The sequence below is a fragment of the Cavia porcellus genome, unplaced genomic scaffold (assembly GCF_034190915.1).
Source record: "Cavia porcellus strain 051 isolate PalLab524CR breed Dunkin Hartley unplaced genomic scaffold, mCavPor4.1 scaffold_5, whole genome shotgun sequence".
Taxonomy (NCBI): Eukaryota; Metazoa; Chordata; class Mammalia; order Rodentia; family Caviidae; genus Cavia; species Cavia porcellus.
In genome coordinates this window covers 63155224-63180033 of record NW_026947488.1, presented here as the reverse complement: position 1 = coordinate 63180033, position 24810 = coordinate 63155224, and the positions used below count along the sequence as shown (strand labels likewise).

General features: G+C 44.8%; 1 protein-coding gene across 5 annotated transcripts in view; it reads left to right on the top strand.

The window, feature by feature from the left end:
* The window catches only part of Dzip1l (DAZ interacting zinc finger protein 1 like), a 36964-nt gene extending 22509 nt beyond the window's left edge, over positions 1–14455 (top strand). For 4 of the 5 annotated variants that reach the window (XM_023560135.2, XM_023560133.2, XM_023560134.2 and 1 more), the window contains 8 exons: positions 1986–2016; positions 2730–2783; positions 3478–3611; positions 4729–4918; positions 7167–7383; positions 7778–7968; positions 11163–11302; positions 13568–14455. In XM_023560135.2, the coding sequence (XP_023415903.2) occupies positions 1986–2016; positions 2730–2783; positions 3478–3611; positions 4729–4918; positions 7167–7383; positions 7778–7968; positions 11163–11302; positions 13568–13729 (1119 nt within the window). In that variant the 3' untranslated portion in view covers positions 13730–14455. The remainder of the gene's footprint in view (positions 1–1985; positions 2017–2729; positions 2784–3477; positions 3612–4728; positions 4919–7166; positions 7384–7777; positions 7969–11162; positions 11303–13567) is intronic. The other variant, XM_063249053.1, reaches the window with a different exon arrangement.
* The last annotated feature ends 10355 nt before the right edge of the window (positions 14456–24810 follow it).

Sequence of the window (24810 nt, the reverse complement as noted above, 5' to 3'; positions counted from 1 at the left end):
GAGATCATGTGACTCTGGTTGATACTTAGCTTATTATCTCATTTAAGCCTCAGTACTGCCCTTTGGTGTAGCCATCACCTTTCCCTGTCTTCATTGATGGCTTGATGGGATGACGAAGCAGGCTGGAGAAGTCCAGTGCCTTGCTTAGGTCTGCATTGTGCAAGTGACAGAGGAGGGATTCAACCCAAGCCAGTGGGCAGTGTGTGCTCTATACCGTGTCCTCAGACTTAATTCTTAACCAATCCCTTTTACCCAAGTGAATAGCCTGAAGTGTTGTTAGGAATACCAGCATGGTGAAAAGTGGCTTACTCAATAAGCATCTCTCTCTTAGAATTGGCCCCTGTGACTCTTCATCTGTCCTTGATCATTCTCATCCCACCCCAGGCTCAGGACTCCCCCAACCCATGATTCGAAGATTCATGGGAAAGCCCTCGCCTTCTGGGTCCTCCTGGGGACTTGCTATTGGTCTTATACCACCCACCTCATGGACCAACCTCCACATAGCTCCTCTGGGCTGCACAGCCCCTGTCACTGTCTACTTCATCCTCCTGTCCTTGTGCTCCTTGCTAGTTGTGCTTTTCTACCCTGCCATGCCACTTCCCTCAGCCAGGTGTCTACCACCTCCTCCCTTGATGCCTGGCTTGTCACTGCAGTGACCACTCAGGTCTAGCTGGAGGATTCCTTTTTACATTTCTTAAAACTTCCTTGCAAATATTTCGGTTAGGAGCCCTTTGGCTAAGCATAACAAAGTGAGTTAATACCACCTGAGGAGGTGACAGTGGCTTGCAATGGTTAGCAACAATATTTTGCCCCCGGGAATCCGGACTGTCTTTTTTTTTTTTACGCTATTTAAGGTGTTGAGTTTAGTTCTGATGCTTAGCTCTCACAGTTACAAACATAGCTTCCACAGCCCAACCTTTATAATCCTATTTAAGGCCCCTTTCTAAGACTTCTGCTGATAAATTATTGTCAGATCTCTGCTACATGGGAAGCTATTACTTCAAGAAGAGGAGGAAACTGTAAAATTGGCTATAGTCTCTAGAACAGAGGTATACTAGGCAGAAAGCATTTCAGAAGGGGTGTTGGATGAGTCTCAGTGTATGAAACAGTGGATGAAAACAAAACCCAGCTCTAGCTGAAGCAGAAGAGGGAATGTGCCACAAGGTAAGACAGAGCATCTCACAGAGCTCAAGGCAGGGATGCAACAATCTGGGAATAAACTGGAACCAGAGACATGAGCATGGTCAGAGTTTCCCTCTTCTATGTGCCTCGGTTCCTGTCTGTATATCTACTTCAATATTTAATTTTATTCCAAAGACCAGCTTCTGCTTATTATTGGTTCCATGTGGCAAAACAAACAAACTAAGAAAACAAAAAACCATTGGCTGCCAATAGCTTCTGACTCATTACCAGTCTGGAACTTTCCACTCAAACCTGGACAGTCAGATCTGGCTGTGGTGTGAGGTCACATAGATCACAAGTGGCTGCCCAGTCTGCAGCCATGTGGAAGGAGGCAGGAAGAGGAACTTCTTTGATGCCTGCATCATGCCTTGTGCCGTGTGCCTGGCTTTCTACTCAGCTCAGATGCCCGCATCATGGAAGTGGCCTCTACCTTGCTTTGACTGTTTTCTATGGACTATACTGATAGTGTGTGCTGGCCTACTTTTTTTTACCTGGGAATCCTGCCTCAGAGCTGGAGGCTTTCTTTGAAGAGGGGTAATTCTTGTCTCCCCATCTAGGTTAAAGAGTGCAGGCTGCCATCCTGGGTTGTTGCTATTCTACCTAGGCTCAATCCTGTTTCACGTACAGACTGTGGGAGATGTTTGGGGGGCTGAGGTGGTATAGCCCAGCTCCTTCTAGTGGCCAGTGGTGGCATGGTGACAGTGGCCATCCCTTCTTCACTGTGCTGGGCACACCTGCTGCTCAGAGCTGAGTACCAGAGGGATCTCTGCTGGCTGTAACCTGCTCTGTTCCCCCTCTTGCAGATCCAGAACTTGTCCCTCAGGAAGACAGAGCGTAAGTCCACAGTGGGTGGCTTGTGACAGTCTTGGCTATTGTCTCAGGCTATTTTCTCTCCCATATTCTAGGCATTTTATAGGTGGAGGATTGGGATATTTGGTATAGGTCTGTCCAATGGGGAAAGGGATGGACTTGCTGGGATAGACAGCATTTGTGCTGACAGCTGTCCAACAGCTGGGAAGGATTCTTGACTGGTTTGCTTATTTGCACATGGGTGGGAGTTGGAGGAGGTGTGAGGATTTGGGGGTGTGTTGATTGATGAAGTGGGGTTCATGAGCAGGCTTTCTAATTTACCATGCCTGTGGCAGGCTTCAGGGTTGACCAGAATATTACTGTTGAATAACACTAGTGTTCCATGCATTTGGTTGCATACTAGATTCATTGTCTTGCTGTATTATCTCCACTATTTAGTGTGGAATGTACATTATTATCTTCATTTTTTGGAAGAGGAGACTGAGGCTTAGAGAGATTCAAGGATTTCTCATTTTGTGCACAGCTGATGGGGCCAGAGCTGAACTTTGATGTGAGCACAACTCTTTCTCCAGTGCCCGTGATTGTGGCTGCTGCTTTATCCTGACTTTTTGAAAAAGATGAATCTACTAGAGGACTTGCTTTTTCTGGTCGGAATTGACCTGGGGTCCTCCACTTTTCTCTAAGTCAGGGATGGAGTCCAGGGTAGTGGATCCACTAACTGTTTCTGCTCTTTTCAGGGATCCAAGAGATGCCAAAGGCTGTGGACACAGAGGTGGATTCTCCTGAGGAAGGTGGGCCTTCCCCTATTGCCTGGCCAGCCAGTTTCCTTGCCAGAGGTTCTGGTGTGGGTGGTTTTTTCATTTAACCTTCTAGGAATACTCAAAATGTGAGCATATAAGCATGCTCAGTGTTTTCCTCTTCCTCAAATAGAAACATACATGTAAATTGCGTATGTAAAAACATTTGTAAGTTGCTTATATTCTTTAATTTGAGACAAGATCTCACTATGTAGTTCAGGCTAGTTTGAACTCACTATGTAGCCCAAACTGGCTTTGAACTCAAGGCAATCCTCTTGCCTCAGTCTCCCAAGTGCTGGTTACAGGAGTGTGCCACCACGCCTGGTTATTTTCTTAACAACTTCCCTGGAAAGCCATTCTGTATTTCTTTTATGTAGATCTGCTTCTTCATCACTATCTTCATCATCATCATCATCATTATCATCATCTGTCCTGGGGATTGAACCCAGCACTTTCACATGAAGCCACATCCTTTTAAAATTTTTAAATTTTGAGGCAGAGTCTTGCCAAGTTGCTAAGTTGCCGGGTCGGGCTTGAATTTGTGGACACTTCGCAAAGTCCAGTGGCCCGGGGTTCATAGGCTGAAAATCAAGATCACTGGCAGAGCAAGGACTAACTTGGAGCAGCAGGGCTCTGGGAATGGGGATCTCAGGTGGACACACTGACCTGCGATTGTCTTGTGCTGCAGAGCTGGAGGACTCTGGAGATGAGCAGCAGCAGGTGCTGGCTGCCCTAAGGCGGAACCCCCCATTGCTGAAGCAGTTCCGACCCATCCTGGAGGACACCCTGGAAGAGAAGCTGGAAAGCCTGGGGATAAAGAGGGTGCGTTCTAGGGCTACTATTTTAAGGGTCGAGATCTAGAACTGAGACATGGAGTCTTCTCGAACTAGACAGCCATCGATTGTTCTTTACCTTGTGAACATATTTGCTTGGCCTGGGCTCCTTTGTTCATTTCACCTCTTAACAGTGGTGTGGCTTCCTCTCTGTGCCCTCCAATGGCTTCTTGTGATGCCTTCCTATATCCCATCCCATGATGTTCTCTACTCATTGGTTACTGTCTTTTTCGTCTCTAAATTTTCTGACAGAGGAAATGGAATTGGCTCATTTTGACCTGGCACAGGTTTCTTGGATAAATGTCCAAGTGCATTGCTCATGGCACACATGGCCATGCCCATTCTGCAGGTGGCTATTGGTGGGGCAGGCACTGAAAGCTATGTCTGGAAGCAGTTAGCATTTGAATGCCATTGTTAGGCAAAGCATATGAGTTATCATTAAAAGCATCAATTATTAAATAAAAACACATCATTTCAATGAATAAGATTAGGAAAAAATTACCTATATAAAATTTAATTTGATAAGGATCCTCACTAAATTTGGGCTGTTTTCCACTACTGTTTAATCTGGTCTTGATCCCATGTTCAGACCTGATTTAAATATTTCGAACCTTGAATGAATCCTCATCTTGGATCCAGATATCTCTGAAGAAGCTACCATCAGCTCTGGTTAGATGCCAAAGCCCAAGCTACTTACAATAGTTGTTTTTTAATTTTTTTTTTCAGTTTAATTTTTCCAGTACTCTTAGCCAAGCACCATATGTCTGACATGACTATAGTGCTTGGGAGTGCACAAAAGAGCAAGCCATGGCCAAATCCTAGAAGTCAAGCAGGGGAAAGTGTGTCCCATCTAGGTCCGCCCAGGGTGTGGATGGAGTTGTGCCACAGCCCTGTGCCTTGTGCCACTGCTCAACCATCAAGTTTTCAACAGTGGGTGAAGTCGCTGCTCAGCCTACTCTCATCCTCATTTTGTACCGTGTCTACCACCTCACACTCATCATGTTCTGATCGCAGTGATCCCCAGGTCAGCTGCAATAGGTGTGAAAAGCTTAGGGGAAGAAAGAGCAGAGCTTCTGTCGGTAAAGGTGAGCTTCTGTCTCCCCCAGGATGCAAAGGGAATCGCCGTTCAGACTCTCAGACACCTGGAGTCCGTACTGAAAGCCCAGCGGGAGCAGAAGGCCAAGAAGTTTTCTGAATTTCTGAATCTGAGGAAAAAGCTCGTCAAAGAAGCCACCATCAGAGTGAAGGAGAGACAGAGCAGGGATGTGGTGTCCCAGCTCGATGGCCAGCCTCCAGGTTTGCTGGGGATGGGGCTTGCTTGGGGACTGTGGCCTGTAAGGATCCCCTTTCTGCTAAGGCTGCCTGCCCAGAAGAGGTTGTAATCTCGTTTCCCATCAGAGGCGTTGCCCCAGGGCTGAATGAGGGCAGAAGTCCTCTGTTGGGAGAAGAGCGTCCAGGGTGGGGCTGAGGGATGCGTGTCCAGGTCACCTGGGGAAGCTGGGGGAAAGCCACAGCTGGAAATTGTGGTCTGCTGTTCCCTGCTCAGACACGATACCTTCCTTGTAGCTTCAGTCCGCCTTGCTTGGGTGCTACAACCACAAGCCGAGCTTCGCTCTTACGAAGTGCAGCCATTCAGTCCGGCTCTGCATGCTGGTTTCCATGAGTCAGCATGGGAGACAGACCCCAGGCCTGGGAGCACTGAGGTCACCTGGGAACAAATATCAAGCCAATGAAAACTCTCTTAAACCTCTGATATCCCCTGCGCTGAGCAGTGCCACTCCCTGAGAGGCCAGATGGGTTCCACCTCAGACAAATGATCAGAGCTCAGAACTGGTCTTGGGGCCAGGTCGGAGCTGTTGCTTTCTCTGAACCTGGGGGTTAAGACAAGGGAAAGCCCTGTTCTGGAGGAAGATTAAAGTATGGGGACCAGGATCTTTGAGTCTGTCCTTACTTTATGGATTAGGAGAATTTTCCTTCCTAGGTCAAGAAACTCAATTTCTACAGGGTTCCCAGGCCTCTTGGAGGCTCTGTGCAGGGCTTCTGTGGATCCGGTCTGCTTATGCAGGGTAGTGCCCGGTGCCCTTCACATTGGTCCCCAGGCAAGGACACGTGTGCCCAGAAGGAGCCCGATTCTGGCTCTCATGTAGGGTCAGACTCTGTGAACTCGTTAGACCGAGGGATTTTGCAAAGCTTGGTCTGCATATTCCTGGGGATGTGACAGAGGACTTGAGTGGTACACGGGCCAATCATTTTTACATTTAATTTTTGTTTTTTAAGTGAATTAGAAAAACATATTCCTAAAACAGCAATCCTGTAAGCTCACAGAAATGATTACCTAGAAAATTATAAAGCAGTTATTTTTTATTTAAAAATGTTGTCATTTTACAGCAGGGCAGTTAACAGGACATTTGATCTGAGACTAGTTCTGGGAAATTATCCTACTTAGTTTAAACTTCTGTTGCAAAATTACTAAGAAAAGGGGCATTTTCTCAGCGTTAACACAAACAAATCTGACAGAAGGATGTTTGTCCTGATTGCTTTCCTGCCTTTTGGGCTTGGATTTAAGCTTACATTCTTTTGGTCATTTGTCCAGTGTTCATTTGTTAATTCACCTGTCTACACCTTTACTTAGTGTAGTATTTGTGAGGTAGCCCGGCTCCGGGGTGGCCTCCTTACCTGGGAAGCCGTCAGCACTATGTGAAGTGATGGAGCCAGGCACAGCGGTGGGGTAGGGGAGAGCAGGGAGGGCAGGGGTTAGGGATTCAGGAGGAGGATGGGCAATGCCTTCATCTCTCAAAGCTCTTGTGAAACAGAATGGTACTGTTGAGAGAGGCATGGAGGGGCCAAATGGATGTTTTGCTTGGTGTCCACAGTCACTGAGCTCCTGCTGTTTTTGCTCAGCAGGTTTGTCTTTGCTTTCCCCCTTCCTTCACTTCCTTCTCTCTCAGAAGGTCTACTCTGAGCAGATGCATTCTCTGAGAGCAGAGCATTTCAAATGTTTTTGACCTTGAGCTATTGTAGTAAGAAACACATTTGTAAGTTTCAGAGACACCTTCTGATTCCCTACCTTACATTTTCTCTCCTGATCTCTTTCCATAAAATATTGTTGGACCCCTCTCCCTACAATGGGTTTTGGTGCAATTTGCAAAAACAGAGGACCTGTGACTGTTCTTTTTTGGGGGGACGCTTGTACCCCCCTGCTTGTGGGAGCAGGCAGAATGTGGCTCTGGCTGGCCACGCGGTCCTGTGGCGACCTCTGGTGGCAGCAGGTCTTTCCTGCAAGGCTACCTACACTTGGATAGGAGATTCGGGAGAGGTGGCGTTGGTGAGATCCACCTCTAGGGCTGTGCAATCAGCGTCCTCAGCCCTTCGGTCTCTGGTGTCCCAGCAGAAGGACTTCTGGGGTGGGAGAACTATTACACCTGTTATCATCACACAGCACACAGAGAGTGACTCTGTCTAGTTTGACCCTCTTTCTACAGTCTCTAAGGCCTGAGAGCCCAGAATGGCATTTTTCTGTAAGTCATTCCCTTCTATGTTTTAGTCAAAAGCCAGCGGAGTACACTGCTCACCAGAGAGGTTCGGCCAAAGAGCAGGACCCTGCCTGTGGCATTGCCATCCAAGCAGTCAGAGCCATTCACACCAGCTCTTCAGAGCCACAGCAGCCATGGCGCTGGCTTGACCCAGGTGTCTGTCCCGACTCCGCGCCCCAGAGGGCACAGACGCTCCAGCACCCCTGCATCACAGGGCCCAGGACTGAGGTGAGCTCTGGCCTCTGGCCTCTTACGGGGCCTCAGGAAGTGGTCCCTGCCTTTGCAGCCCTTTCCTGAGCCCCTTCTGCAGACAAAGGAGGGGCAGAGACAGATGTGAACAGGAGGTAGGCCTAGTGGGGTCCAACCTGGGGAAGAGATCGGGGATCTTTTGCTGCCAGCCAAGATAGACCTACCCTCTTCTTCTGCAGCCCAGCTGCCCCCCTGCAAGGGTGGGGTCGTCAGGCCTCTTCTGGTGTGGCTGCTGCACTCTGGGAAGAGTCCTTGCTGTCATCTGAGCCCCAAGGAGGGATCAGAGCTGGCTCTGGGAAGACCCAGCAGGCTCTTGAGGTGGTGAAGCTTTCTTTCCAGCCCATGGGCTCCTCCTTTCTTCTTTTCCATGCAGCAGCACGCCTCCATTCAGTTCTGAGGAGGACTCAGAGGGAAAGGCTGTGCATCACGTGTCTCTTCAGACCCCGAAAGTTCCTTCCAAGATGGTGCCCAAGCAGGAGAATGACTGGGACTGGTCTGACACTGAGTCCTCGGAAGAGAGCGCCCAGCCCCCTGGCAAGGGCTCAGGTGGCCTGGATTCCTCTGGTGAGTGGGGCTGCTGGGGAAACCCCTCTCCAGCCCACAATTTCCGAGGTCCTGGGGACACCCTGTCACTTTCTGATTTGGTTTATCTTTCTCTCTTTGCTTTGGGGAACATGTTTTTTTTTTTGTTTTTTTTTTTTTTTTTTTTTTTTCCTCCTTATAGTATTCTGGGATAGCAGAGATATCAGGGGAAAGCTAAAATGTGTTTGGGATAATTTTGCTTCTAGTTTTGTCACTGAGTTGTTTAACTGTTGGAGGTTGGAAGCTGTCACTTGCCCCTTTATTCTTACATTCTTACCAGCAGGAGATAAACACTGTGATCATTTTACTAAGGTGACAGGATACAGGAATATTCAGGGTATAGCTTTCCATTAGGGCTGGATTGGCAAAACAGCTATTACTGGAGGCAAAAGCTTCGGACTGTGTTTGTGTGTGCAGCCTAGGTCAGCAAAGCAGACCCCGAGGGGACAGGATCTTAAACATACAGTCGTGGGCAGTATTTCAGTTGGCTTCCAACCCTTGTCACAGGTGCAGGCAGAGGGCTGGAGGAACAAAGAGTTGCCCTGTTATGGGCCGAAGCATGACGCCCTTCTGCTCTTCTATGAGTGGGCCATGACAGGGTCATGGGGAAGAAACTGAGTGGGAATTCCATTCTTGCCATCCTGACATAGGAGCAGAAGTTCTTTGTTCCACTGACACCTCTGGCAAGAGAGAGAAGATCTTCCCTCTATGTTGTCCTTTCTGGGTGCACAGCGTGTGCTCAGCTCTGTGCCCACCTTGTTTCCTTCCCACAGTGCTCATTTGGAAAGGTGTCCTCTGTTCAGCTTAGGAGGTTTTGACTTTATGATGGTGTGAAAGCAATACATGCTCAACAGAAATCCTGGTTTGCTCTTTATCCAGGCCAGCAATGTGCAGTTCTTTACTCTTGAGCTGTGGGCCGCAGCTCCTTTTCAGCTATCAAGTCCTAAGGAGAAACAACTGAACACCATAGTGTACTGGGTTGCTAAGCTAGGGTGTTCAGTAAGTTAGGTATATTAAACACATTTGTGATTTATATTTTCAACTTATAGTGGGGTTTTGAGGGATATAACCCCATCATAAATCAAGGAATGAGGCTGAGGCTGAAAGACTGCAAATTTGAGTCCTGCCTGGGCAATTAGCAGGTTGGTCTCAAAATTTAAAAAAAAGAAGGGGGGGGGGAGGCTGGAGATGTAACTTAGTGCAAAGGCCCTGGGTTCAACGCATAGCAAAACAAAAACAAAAAACAAGACAAAAACAAAGAAAGTGAAGGAGCATCTGTTTATACGTGGTTACAGATGTTGAAGTAGCCTCTGAGATGTGACCAGTTTGAGACAGTAGAACTGGTGTTGGGACCAATTACATTGTGTATGATGCTTTTGAAGTTATTATGTTGGAGCCACTGCTTGCTAGCTTGTTTATTTACTGTAGGATAAATTTTCCCCAGGAAGAACTGCTATTAGCTGTGTTCCTTAGCTGAAGCACATCTGCTCAATATTTCACACTGCCTGAGATTGTTAGCAACACACCAAGGGTTTGTGGTTTTGGAGTTAACCATCACTGTGGCAAAGATAGCCTCCAGGGCAATCCTTGGTTACAACTGTAAGGAGGAACAGTTAATTGCAATACACACTTTGAGAAATATTTCCTAGAATATTTGTAGTTTAACAAACACTTTTTTTTTCTGTGCTAGGGATTAAACTCAGGGCCTCACACATGCAAGGAAAATGCTCTATCTTTGAGCTATCCACAACCTAAACAAACAAAATTTTCGTAACAAAGAGTAGTGAAGAATGTGGTTTCCCACTAACCTTAGGGATGTGGGGCTCCGGTAGGTAGCAGGAAGCCTTCTGCAGACTGCTTCAAGTCTCTGCCTATACAGCCCTTGGGCCACGTCCTACCAAAGAGCTCTTTGCTTCTTTTCAGCACACAAATAGTCAGGGATTCAACTTGTAGATGAAAAGGGCATGATAGAAATTTAAGCTAGACCTTATGGTAATTGGTAAGGAAATATTCGTTAAACTTAACATTTTTTATGTAACAGGTTACAAGGAGTAGTTGAGAACTTTTCTTCTTAGAATTGCTATGCCTATCCCACTCTTGCAAGATTTGCTTTTTAACATTGCTAGTGGAGATCTGTAGTTTCAGTCATATCTCCTAGCTAAGCTAAGTTAAAGAATATAGAGCTTTGTCTTTCTAAAGCCAGCAAAAGCAGCTCTGGGCTTTATGCTTAGTATGCAATTTGTAAGTCTTTCCTCTGGACTTTGTCTTTGTCTACTGGACCCTATGGCATTTTGTCCTGTCCTTAGCATAAACCAAGCCTGTCAGCCTATCAGAATTCACCAGAACCAGATCTCTGGAGAAATTTTGATTTCTTACCAGACAAGACGGTAAGCTGGCAAGATCCTGGATCTGTTGGGAATCTTCAGGGATAGTTCTGTCTGTGTTACTTACTTACTACTTGCTATCTTTGTGTGAAGATCTTGGTTCCGTTGTTGTGAAATGAGGTATTTGCATAAATGATTAATAAAGAGATTGACAAACACAGTGCTTGCTATATTCAGTAACAAGAACTTTAACAAGCATTTTTTGAATGAATCAATGAGAAAAGAGTTGTTTTAGCTGTCGCATTCTGCTCAGGTCCCAGGCATTTGAATCCCAGAAAGCTGTACTTGTATGCAGTTAGCTCTTCGTGGCCATTCCTGAGATCCAGCCATGACTTCAGTTTACCATGTACCGGGGCCACTGATGACCTATGTCACTGCCTAACTCTTGCTTCTTGTACAGAGTTCACAGGAAGCCATTTTCTCTTGCAGTCCTCCTGTCCTAATTGGTATTTGATCTCTCTTTTTGGTTGGGTGTAGATGTTGTTGAATGGCCTGTCTGCACGTTAGTCATTCAGTTCATAATCCAAAATGAGCAGAGGGCCTGTTTCAACCTCTCCTTAGGGGAGAAATATCCTGCTAAGCCTCCATCAACCCATGTCATTATGTTTGCATGATTGCGTTTTTGGAATAATCCGAAGTCCTGTTAGCCAGGGCCTTCTCTGCCTCTGTGCCCCTCCTTTTGACTTGCCCCATTTCCTTCTTTCCACACTGGAGCCTGGACAAGACCCACAGGATGAAGTGTTCATTCTCTAGGCTTTTTCCAAAGACATAGCTGCTTGTTCCCCCTTCCAGGAACACTGGTGCAGTCGATCGTGAAAAATCTCGAGAAGCAGCTTGAGGCTCCAGTGAAGAAGCCTGCTGGAGGGGTCAGTCTGTTCTTAAGGCCTAACAACGGACCACAGAGGGCTGCTGTTCCAGGAAGGAAGCCTCAGGTAGGAATTAGGAGTCTTGGGGTGGCCCTACCATTCCTTAAAGAGCCAGCTCCAAATTTGAGGGGCCTGGGGTGAGGCATGGGGCCCCATCCAGCAAGTGTTAGCTTTGACCTTAGTGGGACATTGCAGGGGTCATTGTCTAGCTCTGCCCCTACACATGGAGAGAGATGGTGATGGGGATTTAGCTCCATGGCATAAGCGCCAAGTACGAGGTTGTGAGTTTGATCCCCAGAACAAACAAACAAACAAAAAAAAATGTAGAGAGATGACCATTTTGGAACTCTTTGTGTGTCCCTGTTAAGTTTTAAGTCATTATACCAGCAGCTGCTCGGTGAGTTTAGTTCCCAGTCTCCTACCGCTGAGAGCCTCTGGACTGACCACGTCTGGCTTTGTGTTCTTTCTCTGCCACTGTGGGCCCCTCCCAGTCCTCAAGTCACTCTGTGGAGGATCCCAACCCGTATTAGTCAGTGCTTACTAGAGTCAGATGTAGAAGAGTGCAAGAAATCTGTGTGCATGCTAGAGATCCAAGAAATCCAGCCAAGGGCCCAGATCCCAAAGCAGTGTCCTGTATGAGTCCAGCTGAGGTCTAGAGGCCACACCAAGGTCCTGTGCAAGTCCACTTCAGGAAGCCAAGGAATCCACCTGGAAGACCAAAGGATCTGTTCTGGAAGTCCAGGGACCTAGACTGGCAGGCTGAAAGACCAGGGCTGAAAGCTGAAGAACCAGGAGACAATGCCCAAGACAGAGGCCAAGACCAAAGCTCCCAGCCAAAGTGTCAGTGCCGAAGGCCAGAAGACGACACTCAAGGTGAAAGCAGAGAACAGAGCAGCCATCCTTGGTGGAGGTAGAGCTCAGCCAAAGAGTCAAAGCTTCTCTGAGGCCAATCATCATAAAATCCTCCCCTCTTGTTCTCCTGTTACACCATTCCCCAGTGCTCACTCAGTCAGCTGGGCATTCTTCCTCAAGTTGACCAATAATTAATCACCATGCCACCCAAAACCACCTGTTGAACAGAGCCCCCTGCTGGTGGGCGTGGGCGTGACACCACATCACACTTCAGAGACCGCAGTGTAAAATGGGAGTATTTTGATGCTTTTGCTTTAAATACTCCAGGCCGTGCCTCATCACTGAGTGCCTTCCCCCAGCCATAGCTGTGGTCAGTGTCTCAGACTTGGAGGTCAGAGGGGGCATTTTCCCCAGCATTACTAGACCCTCCTCATGGCTCTCCCTTCATCCGTGAGGGAAAATCTCCACTCTCTTGTTAATTTCTTAGGAAGATGTAGAGCTCTCTTTACATTTCCTTCTTACCTTTCCCATCAGGTCGTTGCATTTTGAGATAATCCATAGTAGTCCCTCATATTCTGGAACAGTGGGCAGTCATTATTTGAGTTTTCTTGTTTTTGCTGTGGACTCAGAGCCTCACACACAGTAGCTAAGTGCTTTACCACTGAGCCCCTCGTGTTTTTTCCTTAAATAGTATCCTTTTAATCCCTCACCTTTTTATTACATAGTGTGGTTGGTTTAGCATGGCTTTGTGTAAAAGAACCCCAGCTCGTGCCATTTTCCCATGGTGCAAGAGTACTCATTGCCCGTGCAGATGGAGGCGCAGTCCTGAGCGTGCCTGCTGCCCCAGGCCTAGTGTCTTCTAGTTGGTTGGCCTTACATGCCAGGAGGAAAGGATAAAATGCTTGTATAAAAGCCCGGGCACCTGATGAGGTCACTGACCCCTCTGGAGGGAAATGCCTGGCTGGACTGGTGTGTTCTGCGGTCTTGTGGTTGCCTGGTCTCTTGCCAAGCTCTGAGCTCACCCATTGACTGCAGCCCGGAAGGCTCTGAGGTCCCCTTTCACTGATGGGCTTGAAACTCCTAAGCTTCCCTCGAGCCCCTCCAGTCAGTGTTTACCGGGCCGCTCAGAACCACTCGAAGAGGAAGGGGCTGCTTTTGCCAGTGGTGTATCCAGCTGAAGAACTTTCGAAGACCGAGGCTGTGGGCTTCTAGCTCTATCACTGTGGGGAATTAAAAACCTGCAATCTGAATAAAAACAAGAGCACTGCATTCGGGGATGTTTGAAATCACTCTGGCCCCAGGAGCCTGGAGCAGGTTCTCACAGAGAGCAGACTTGAAAAGGCAGGAGGAGTGGCAGGTCCCTGCTGCCTTCCTCTCGATCTGTATTTGTTCCCACCTCCATCTTGCAAGCTTGGTGCTTCACTCTCTGCTCTTCTGCACTTACCAAAATTCATTTTATTTTTCCATGTGCCCCTGCAGCTTTCTGAAGATGAGAGTGACTTGGAGATCTCTTCCTTGGAAGATCTGTCCCAGGACTTGGACCAGAGACAGAAACCAAAGCCCTTGTTCCGCTCAAAGCTCCTGGAGAAGACTGATGCCAGTGTTTGGAGCTCTGGCCGACCCAGGGTCCCTGGCTGGTGATCCTGCCCAGGTCTTGCTGGAAGGGGGCAGCCTTGTAACCTACCTGGGCCACCTTGGAGCACACATCCCATCAGGAGAGGCTGCTGGGCTCTTTCTTTCCCTGGCAACCTTCAGGGAAAAGCAGAGCAGGGGCCAGGTGTGACCTTTCCCTCCTCTGCCTTCTGCAGGGAGTCAGGGGTACCTGGCAGGGTACCCTAGTTCCCAAACCTTGAGAAATGGTTATAACAGGAAGCCATGTAGTTTCCACCCTCCATTTCCATGTCTACTCCAAACTGAAAAGAGTTATTCAGTCATTCTTCTGATCCTTTTTTTTAAATTCGCAGGATTGATCTGCAGGGTTTCCAGATACTGTTCCACATTCAGTTATTGAGTACCTATTCTGCTGGGTTCTTCAGCCTCTCATTAATGATTTGGGGTACAGGCAGCAGTGGGGAGGGTGGAGTATTTACATCCAGGGTCACTAGGTACTAACAGTGACAGAGATTGGGGTATTTTGGGAGCACAGAAGAGGCCAACTTCTGAGAGTTGTGATATCTGTAAGCCTTGTTCACGGGTGGGAGGAAAAGAGAGCCCCTTGACTGAGGCTTCATGTCCCCAAAGGACCGCAGATTTAATTTTTAATATTATTTCAAAAATCAAGACATGCACATAGCCACTGTATTTTTTTTAGTATGAAAATATTAATTTATTATATGCAAACATTTAAATATAGTATGATACATATAACTCTGTGATTTCTCCATTATTTTTTGTGGGAACTGTGGCTGGGAAAGAGGGAAGGAAGCAACCTGCCTCCATTGGGTTGATTTGGGTTCCGTGAAATCCCATTACCAGGGTGGAGTCAGGAGGGCAAGAGTCTTACTGAGGTGCCTCGCCCGGGAAAGGGGAAGGTGGCCGAAGTGGGATCAGGCAGAGAAAGGTGCAGAGTACGATGCAGAATGGAAAAAGAGGAGGGGGAGAAAGGAGGCAAAAGCGTCCTAGACTGCAGTGGAGGGTTGACCACGTCTCTACCAGCCCAATGGGAAGCTCAGAGCCAAAGCTGCTCAGGAAGGAGCCCCGTTGGGCAGGACTCCCAGGCCCTCCTGCACTCCTTGTGGCCATGGGTTGGGGCACCCCAGAGTGACTGAGGCCTCTATCTGAAAGCTGAGAGAACCCTATTAGGCAATTTTAGTCCTTAGTGTTGAACAGCAGTTTTTTTTCCTAAAGGAGGGTCCAGTCACGTACCTCATGTCTGCCACAGCAAGATGCTTGTTGATTTTTATTTTATTTTTTTGGTACTGGGAATTGAACTCAGGATCTGGTACTTGCCAGGCAGACTCTGTGCTGCTGAACTATGTCCCCAGCCCTTGATTCTTTATTCCTGGGAAATTTCAAACATATGTGTGAGTAGAGGGGACAGCGTGGCAAGCCCATGTCGTCATCACTGGGCTTTATGGAGCCTTTAGCCAGTCACGGGCAGTCTTGTTTCATCCATCTCCTGCCCTCACCCTGTCCAGGCTTTGACCTCTGAGTGTACCCGACACATGGGCTAGGAGGAACCAGAAGGGGTGCAAAAAGCCATCACAGAGAGCAAAAGGAGCCTGGTGGTGGGAAGGGGAAGGGCCGGGGAATGGCCCTCGGTGGGGCTGGACTATGGATAATACCAAGTCTTCCACTGCAGACAGCACTCCCCTGGATGGCTGCTTGGCGACTCCCTTCGTGCGTCTCATATCACTAAACTGCCAAGAATGTTTATGATGGACAGTGGCAGTGACTGTGTGAGGAGGAAGAAGGGGCACCAAGTGGGGAGTGGTGATGGGGTTGGTTCTTTCCTTAGAATTCTACCAGCAAAGCTGCATTTTCCTATCGCTGGGTCCAGGAAAGAGATACTTGTGCCACCCTGGCCTGGTCTTGACATCACATCCTGACGCCACCCAGCTCCCACATCACACCTCCGCCCTGGAGTCTCTGTGTTTTGGCCTCAGGGTTACCTCTGATCGGCAGGCGGCATAGTCTACCTGCAGGTGCAGAGAGCTAACACTGCAGGACAGCTCAGGACCACTGTGGGATGGACGTTGGATGTCTCTCGATGTGTGTCTCTCTCTCTGCCACTGGTGCTTCCCCCTGAGCCGAGCCTGAAGGCCAGAAACCCTGGATTGATTTTATTTTTAGTCAGTAGTTACTTCAAAACCCATGACCATCTGGTTTTTTTCACTTTAAAAATATTTCTGCTTTGTCAAATATAATATGTACTATGTTTCTGAAATTTCTATTTTTTCTGTTAATCTGATCATTTAACACCAGCATTATCCTTTTTATTTTGAGACAAGGTCACACTATGCAGTTCAGGCTGCCTTGAACTCACTTTGTAGCTCACGCTGGTCTTGAACTGCAACGATCCTCCTGTCTCAGCCTCCCAGGTGCTGGGGTTACGGGTGTATACCACCATGCCTGGCTTGTACTGTTTTATTTTAGTTTTCTCATTTTTATTATATTGGCATATATATAACATCAAAAGAACCATGTTAGCATCTTAAAGCATACAATTCTGTGGCGCTGAATCTACTCACACTGTTGTTCAGTCATCAGCACCATCCAGATCCAGAATTGTTTCTTATTCTAACCCAAAACTCTGCATGCATTAAGCAATGGCACCTCACATCCCACTCTCGTCAACCCTCCTGTTTCCTTATCCGAGAACATAACTACTTTAAGAACCGGGTGAATGGAATTGTGCCATATTTGTCCTCTTGTGAGTGGCTTATTTTACATTAGCATGGTGTTCTCAACATCCTACCTACACTGGACCATGGGAAAGAATTTCTTTCCTTTCTAGGCTGATATTTACAACTGAATCTGTGTATCTGTATTTATATTATGTTTCACATTTTGTTTATCAAGTTCACTGATAACGAAACACAAATGTTAAAAAATTGAGGTGATAAAAATATTGATAGAAACATTAATTGCCTTCAATTCATTATTACGTATTATATGCGTATTGAAATACCACTCTGTAGCTCATGTGTCAATTAAAATGGAAAAAATAATACACTAAAAAATTAAAAATAGAATTCAAGCAATTACACTTTTGGTTACACAGTCAAAGAATTGAAAGTAGAGAATCAAACAGATATTTCTACACCCGTGTTCACAGCATAATTTTTCACAACAGCCAAAGGAGGGAAGCAACCCAAATATGTACCGTTTTTTAAAAACAGAACTTTAAGTCAGGTAGGTAGTACAACTGTAAACCCAGCAATTGGGAGGCTGAGGCAGGAAGATAGCTGAGAGTTCGAGGCCAGCTACTTAGTGAGACTGTTCAAAAAAAACATAGTGAGACTGTGGCTCATATACATATCTCACATTTTCTTCATCTGTTGCTTCCAATTCTCAGTTGTGAACAGCGCTCTTACAAACCTGGATGTGAATGTCTCCTTTCAGTTCTTTTTGATATGTTCAGAATTGGAATTGCTAGATCCGTACTTACATATTTTTGGTACTTAAGGAACTGTTACAGTGTTTTCTGTAGTGCCTGTGCCGTTTTCCATTTTGGTTTTGCTTGTAAAGACCAGTTGACAGGTGTCTTCCACATGGTGGCACTGTGGGCCACGAAGTTACACAAGCACTTTTTAAAGGGACATCCGGATTTCACAGCAAGAGATAAGCTGCGTTTCCCACCTTACACTTCCTCTTGTGGTTGAACATAAACGTCTTGTTCAGTCAGGCAACTCTCCTGTGTTAACAAAACAAACCAAAACAAAACAACATGATTCCCCCCAAACTTTCAAAGGTAGGGGATGGAGCAGGCCAGACTGTGGCCAATGTTGTTTTCCTGCTCACTCACATGCTGCCGAGGACTAGCTGAGGTCCTTGCACAGAAAAGACAGTCAACAAAAGTCAGGGCTGGGCTGCAGCTCAGTGGGAGAGTGTATGCAAGACCCCGCCTGGTTCAGTGCTTACCACTAGAAAACAAAACAGACAAGAACACAGGTTGGGGCTGAGGATGTAGCTCAGCAGCACAGCACCTGCCTGGCAAGTGCGAGGTCCTGAGTACAATTCCCAGTGCCCAAAACAATCAAACCAAACCAACAATATTGGCAGATTTTATCAACTGTATCTGCATTCAAGGAGGCTTCCCATGGGAGCTTTTCCCTGCCCTGGAAGTTCCCACCAGATGTAATAATCCCACACTGAAAGATCCAGGTGACTCTGTGGTCTCCTTTGTTATTGTATTGTTTCTCTCATTTTCTTTCATTTAGTTTATAGATAGGTCCAGTTGACTTGTCTGTACCTGCTGCATTCTTTTTTTCCCTTTACAACAACTGCTTAGATCGTATCCAGTCCTAACTGAATCTCAGCTTTGGCTGAGACGTCTTTGAGCTGTTCTTGAACTATCCACTTTCTCTCCAGCTTCCCAGTACATATACGGACATCTCCACCATCACCATCTTCACCACCATCACCTACCTCTGCCTCTACCACTACCACAGTTACTCCCTCCACAGCCTCCACTTTTACCACCACCTCATCACCACCACAGTATCTGTCAGCTTTCCTCTACTGTCATGAAACACCTGAGACAGGCTAACTTGTAAAGCAAAGAGGTTTACTTAAAGTTTTAGAAGCTGGGAGACCAAATGACATGGCATAGCTTCTAGAGAAGGATCTCCCTTGGCTATATCACCAGACAGCAGATTGCAGTGATAGAAAGCAACAGTTACATTGCTAGACAAGAAGTTGGAGAATGATTGAGAAAGATCCTTGGAACTCTTGAGGGTGTAAGGACGTCTGAGCAGGCTCCGCCTCCTAAGTGTCTACAGCCTTAACACTGCCACACTGAGCACCAAGCCTCAAACACATGGGTCCTGGGAATCAAACGACGCCTGAGTCATAATTACCACCACTCACACCACCTCCACAGACACCAAGCAATCTGAGGACTGCTGCCTCCTGGTGAAAGCAGCTCCTCCTTAGAATGAGTGGAGACCTGAGGTGTCACCGGACAGGGACTGAGGAGGTTCCCAAAGCAGAAATGGGGAACCTGGACTCACCCACCCATGGGATGGGAATTTTCATTGTAGAAAGGATAAAAATTTTCAACATGTGTCAGAGACATCATAAGGCAGAATTTTAAAAATACACAGTCAAGAGTGGTGGCCTTCAAAAGACACACATCATTTCCTGGAACTGTGAACAGTTCTGTTTTTCTTGAAGGCATAGAATTCTATTGAAAAAATGCTTCCCCCCAAATTCCATCTTACAGATGAAAGGTAGGCGCCCAGATTTTTTTTCCAGATGGATAATTTAATCACTCTTTGAATTTCCCCCTTCTGTCCCTTTATTTTAACATCAAGTTCCTGTTCTCTATTTCCTCAATTAGCCTAATTTGTGGACTTAGTGAATTTGGGGTGTGGTGGGTCTGGAAAGACGGAGGCATGAATTAAGCTACGGAATGCTGATGTGGATGGCCTTAGATAATGCTGACTGCGTCCTAGAAGTTACAGTTTTCTTGTTTTTTTTTTTTTTTTTTTTTTGTCTTTTTCCTTTTTATCGGTACCAGGGATCGCGCTCATGACTGCCTGCTTGCAAGGCAGGTGCTTATGCTGCTGAGCTAAATCCCCAGCCCCAGTTGCAGTTTTCTTAAAAGTGAATTTTTTAAAATTATGATTTTCTTTGTCTCTTTTCTACCTATTTTTACTTCTTTTATCTGATCTCAGGGAAGGGCATCTGCAGTCCAGATTGGAAGGTCAGCAGCCACACTTTTTATGACCTTGGGAAGGTCATAGAACTTTGTTTTCACATCTGTGAAGTGAGGATGTTAACAGAGACTGTCTCCTAGACGGACAGAATTCTAAAATTACATGAGTGCCACAGGCTTTAGAAATTCATTTTTACCTTTAAAAAGGTTGGTCAATTTACTAATTATAACCTGAAAGTTCTTTTGATATTTAAAAAATTCTCTTGCTTTTTCTTTATGCTTTGAAAATTTAGAGCTGCCTTATTTCATAATGCCTGCAGCCTGTATTTATAATCAGCATCTATTTCATGGTCCTGAGCCATTTCTACATAATTGTCTTTTTTATTTTGCTTTAGAATTAGTTCTTTTGTGGTTAATGTATAGCAGAAACAAAATGTTTTTTGGAAAAGCCCTTCAGGAATTATGGGGTGCATAGCCATATCATTGGGGTCCATCCATATGGATCTGTGGACAGAACTGGGTCTCAGAAGGGAAAGACTGTTCTGGAGAGACGGAGAAAAGAGAAATTGAGGTGGTGCGTGGTGGATTTACAGTGGTGTTAATGGTGGTCCGTGGTGGTGTGAAAGACACCGGAAGTGGGTAGTCTGAACTCCAGAGAGGAGGCGGATAAAGTGTGTCTAATAAGGCTGGTGGGGACCACAGGGGACCCAGCCAAAGTGGCAGCTCTGTTTGTATGTGGAGCACTCTGAGCACTTCAGGAGGAACAGGTCTGACCTAGTGACATAGGGAAAAGAGACTCCCAACCTGCTAGATGCCCAGTATGAGTTTGTGCTCTCTAAAATCGAAAGATGAATTCTAGGAACAACAGAGGCTAAGAGCAGAACATACTTATCGGGAAAGAAATCTGTCTGAGAGAGAGACAGAAGGGGCTTCTGAGTGGATTACTGAAGACTCTGCCTTTCTAAGGATTTTTATAGAACAAAATCACAAGATGAGGTGGGCAAAAATGGGAAATCACAAGGTGGGTATGATGTGGTGGGACAAAACTATAGTCAGCCAATAAGATTACGAGCATAATTGCTCAGTAATATTGATTAAAGGGGATCAATGGAGAAGTGAGTCATGAAGCAAGTGGACATGAAACAGAACAGAGACTTTTCCTGGAGGGCGTGGGTCAGTGGCTCTTTCTGGTTTTCCCAAGGAGATGATGCCTATTTAGAACATCAGTCACTGTTGTTTATCCCTAGAAAGTAGGTGGGTGCATTCGTTTCATGTTTTGTCTTGAGATCTGGCCCTCAGCCAGTGTGTCTGTGTCTCCCCCACAGCTGCGGTGTATCCCATCTTCTGCACTGGCTCGTCCAGCGTTTAGCCCTGGCTGACAGATTACAATATTTCTACCTAATTTAGCTGTCTATAACACTAGGACCCAGGTTTGGGGTGTAGTTCTGTGGTAGAGCACTTGCCTAGCACGCACAAGATCTTGTATTTCATCCTCAGTACCAAAATACAAATCATCTAGGAGCCAGAGATTGGTATTTTAGGTACATTTGGTTTTCACATGTTAATCCTGCTTCCTTCACATTCGGTTACAATGTTGCATCTTGTGTCAATGTTGCATTGTGTGTCATGCTGCTCCTGAACAGGACTTCAAGATTCTCTCCAATGTTGTCAATAAACACACACACAAATCTTACCCAATGTATACAGTAAAATGTGAATGGAAATTTTCCTTCTTGTTTTATTTACCTTTTGGAACTTCTTATAAATATAGAATGACACATCTACTAACCAGGTCTTCCCTTGACATTTTTAGGTTATGGTTATTGCATTCCTTGAGTATTACCCGTCATTGTTGACCACCTTCCCCACACAGCCAGCCAAGGTAGACTGGAGGAGGGGCCTGTTGGTCAGGTGGGAAGAGCTGGATGTGTCCACCGTGCAAGGTGTGTGCACACTTCACCACGGCTTGCACTAGGAGTGGGAGAGTCTGATGTCACCACATGACTGGAAGCAAGAGTTGACATTGGTTGGAATACAGAAGCAGTTTCCAAAGCCCTCGGAGAGGACCAGATGGGGTGACCCCCAGAGGTCTGTTGGACATGTGGCATGGAACCTGTGAGAGGTGAGGGGACTGTCCTGGTGCCAGCAGTACTATAGTTTTCAATGAGAGGTCTTTTACATCCCTTGTTAGATTGATTCCTGAGTATTTTACTTTTTTGGGTGCTATTGTGAAAGGCGTTGTTTCCCTGATTTCTGCCTTAGTGAGTTTATTATTAGTGTACAGGAAGGCTATTGATTTTTGAGCATTGACTTTGTATCTTGCTACACTACTGAATTTATTTATTAAATCTAGCAGTTATTTTTAGTGAAGCTTTTAGGAGTCCTCTATGTAGAGCATCATGTCATCTGCAAATAATGATGGTTTAACTTCTCCCTTTCCTTATTCTTTTGTTTCTTTTCCTTGTCTAATGGTTCTCACTAAAGTTTCCAGGACTATGTTGAATAAGAGTGGAGCCAGTGGAAATCCATGTTGTGTTCCTGTTTTTAGAGAGAAAGCTTTCAGCTTTTGTGTATTTTAGTTGATTTGGCTGTTGGTTTGTCATAGATAACTTTTGTCGGATTGAGATAAAATCCATGTATTCCAATTTTCTGTAGGTTTTTTAAAATCATGAATGGGCATTGGACTTCATCAAAAGCTTTTTCTGCATCTATTGAGATGATCATATGGTTTTTGTCCTTGACTATTAATGCGGTGTATTATATGTATTGATTTACATATGTTTAATCATCCCTCCATCTTTGGGTGAATCCAACTTGGTCATGGTCTGTAAAATTCTTGATGATTTGCTACATTCTGTTGCCAGTGTATTTTTGAGCATTTTTGCATTTTTGTTCATTAGGCCTATAGTTCTCTTTCTTAGTTGAGTCCTTCTCTGGTTTTGATATCAGAGTAATACTTGCTTCCAGGAATGAGTTTGGGAGTATTGCTTCCCTTTCAATTTCATTAAAGAGTTTGAGAAGTAGTGGTATTTGGTCTTCTCTAAATTTCTTGTAAAATTCACCCATGAACACATTGAGACCTGGACTTCTCTTTGTAGGTTTTCAAGTACATCTTTTTTTTTTTTCAGTACTGAGGATCAAACTCATGACCTCATGTTTGCCAAGCAGGCACTTACACCACTGAGCTAAACCCCCAGCTTAAGTACGTCTTTGATTTCTTTGATTAATATTGATTTATTTAGGATTTTTATATCTTTATGATTCAATTTTGTAATTCATATGTATCTAGAAATCTGTCCATTTCTTCTGACTTTTCCATTTCATTAGAATACAAGTTTTCACAATAGATAGAGGTGATCTTCTGGATTTCTGAAAGGTTCATTGTGATTTCACTGTTTTCATTCTTAATTGTATGAATTTGAGTCTTTATTTTTTTTGATAAGGTTGCCTAAGGGTTTGTTGATTGTATTTAATCTTTCGAAGAACCAACTCTTTGATTAGTTGACTTTTTGTAAGGTCTTTTTAGTCTCTGATACATTAATTTCTCATCTGATCTTTATAATTTCCTTCCTCATATGTGCTTTAGGCTTGCCTGTTTTTCTTTTTATAGGAATTTGAGGTTCATTATTAAGTTGTTTACTTGCACTTTTTCTGGTTTCCTGATATGGTTATTCACTACTGTAAATTTCTGTCTTAGGACTGCTTTCATTGTGTCCCATAAGTTCTGGTATGTTGTATTATAATTATTGTTTAATTGTAGAAACTGTCCAATTTCTTCTTTAATTTCATCTGTGACCCATAGTTGTTCAGGAGGGTGCTATTTATTTTTATTTTATGTTAAAGAGAATAAAACAGAACAAACTAGATAAGAACAGAACAATGCAAGCAATATAGGACTTCAAAACAAGACAGCAGGATATCAACACTGGCTACCATAATGTCTCTCATCTTCTTCAAAATAGTTGTCCATACCTTCACCACAATAATATCAAACATAACAAAATAGTATAAAACCAGTCAAAAGAATGAAAGCATCACAAGACTTCAAAATCATATAACAGGAAATGAACAATGATTACTATCAGTTGTCCACACCATCACATATAATAAAATCAAATAAAACACAACAAAATAAAACCAATCAAAACAAAAGAATAAAAGCATTATAGGATTTCAAAACAAGATGATAAGAAATCAGCAATGGCTACCACAATGTCTCATTTTCTTCAAAATAGCTGTTCATACCATCACACATAATAAGATCAAACAAAACAAAACAGAATAAAACCAATTAAATAAATGAATGAAAGCAATATAGGACTTCAAAACAAGACAATAGGAAACTGACCATGGTTTCCATAATGTATCCCATTATGTTCAAAATAGCTGCCCATACCATCAGACATAGTAAAATCTAACAAAACAAGACAAAACAAAGCCAAACCTAACCAAATTATAAAAACAATACAAGAGTTCAAGACAAGACAATAAGAAATTAATAGTAGTTACCACCATGCCCTCCCAGGGGTTTCCTTTCCTAACACTTTTACAGTTATCTATTGTGCTTTTTGGATTCCATTAACTCCTTCTGTTTTTTATGCTAGGGTTCACCTGTCTGAGTTCAAACTGTTTCGCCCATGAACATGATTTTCATTTGCATCCATTTACCTAAAAGAACCTTGAGATTATCCTAGTTTATAGCTGGGTAGCTTTCCATTGTATGAAAATACTGTATCTTTCTTATCCATTCTGCAATTTTTCTGTCCTGCTTTTTTTCTGTTCTCCTGTCTCACGGAAGAATTGTTTTCTCTCCTTTGATTTTCAGTCTATGAATTTCCTTTCAAGTTAAAAGTGTTTCTTGTATACAGTATATTGATGGACCTTGTTCCTATCCATTTTCCCTGTGTTTCTTTTAATTGCTGAATTGAGGCCATCTACATTAGTGGTTACAGCCAGCATACATTGGTTTGTCTCTGCCATACCATCCTCCTGCTGTTGGCCCTCCACTTTTCTCCTTCCTTCAAGTGCTTGTCTTGTTTGGCAGTCCTCCCCTGCTGTTGTTCCTGGAACCATGGCCATCTTTATCTCTCTCTAGACTATCCCTTAGCACTCTCTATAAGGTTGGTTTGGGGGTCATGAATTCCATCAGTTATTCTTTATCGAGGAAGTATCTTATTTTTCCATCAATTTTGAAACACAGTTTTGCAATGTGCATCAATCTGGGTTGACAGTTGTTTGTTTTGGAGTTTGAAACACTTTGCTCCAAACTCTTTTGACTTGATGATTTGTGTTGACAAGTCTGCTGTGATTCTGATTGGTTTGCCTTTATAGGTGATCTGTCTCTTTTCTCTAACAGCTTTAATATTTTGCTCTGAATTTGTGGGATCTTAATTATTATATG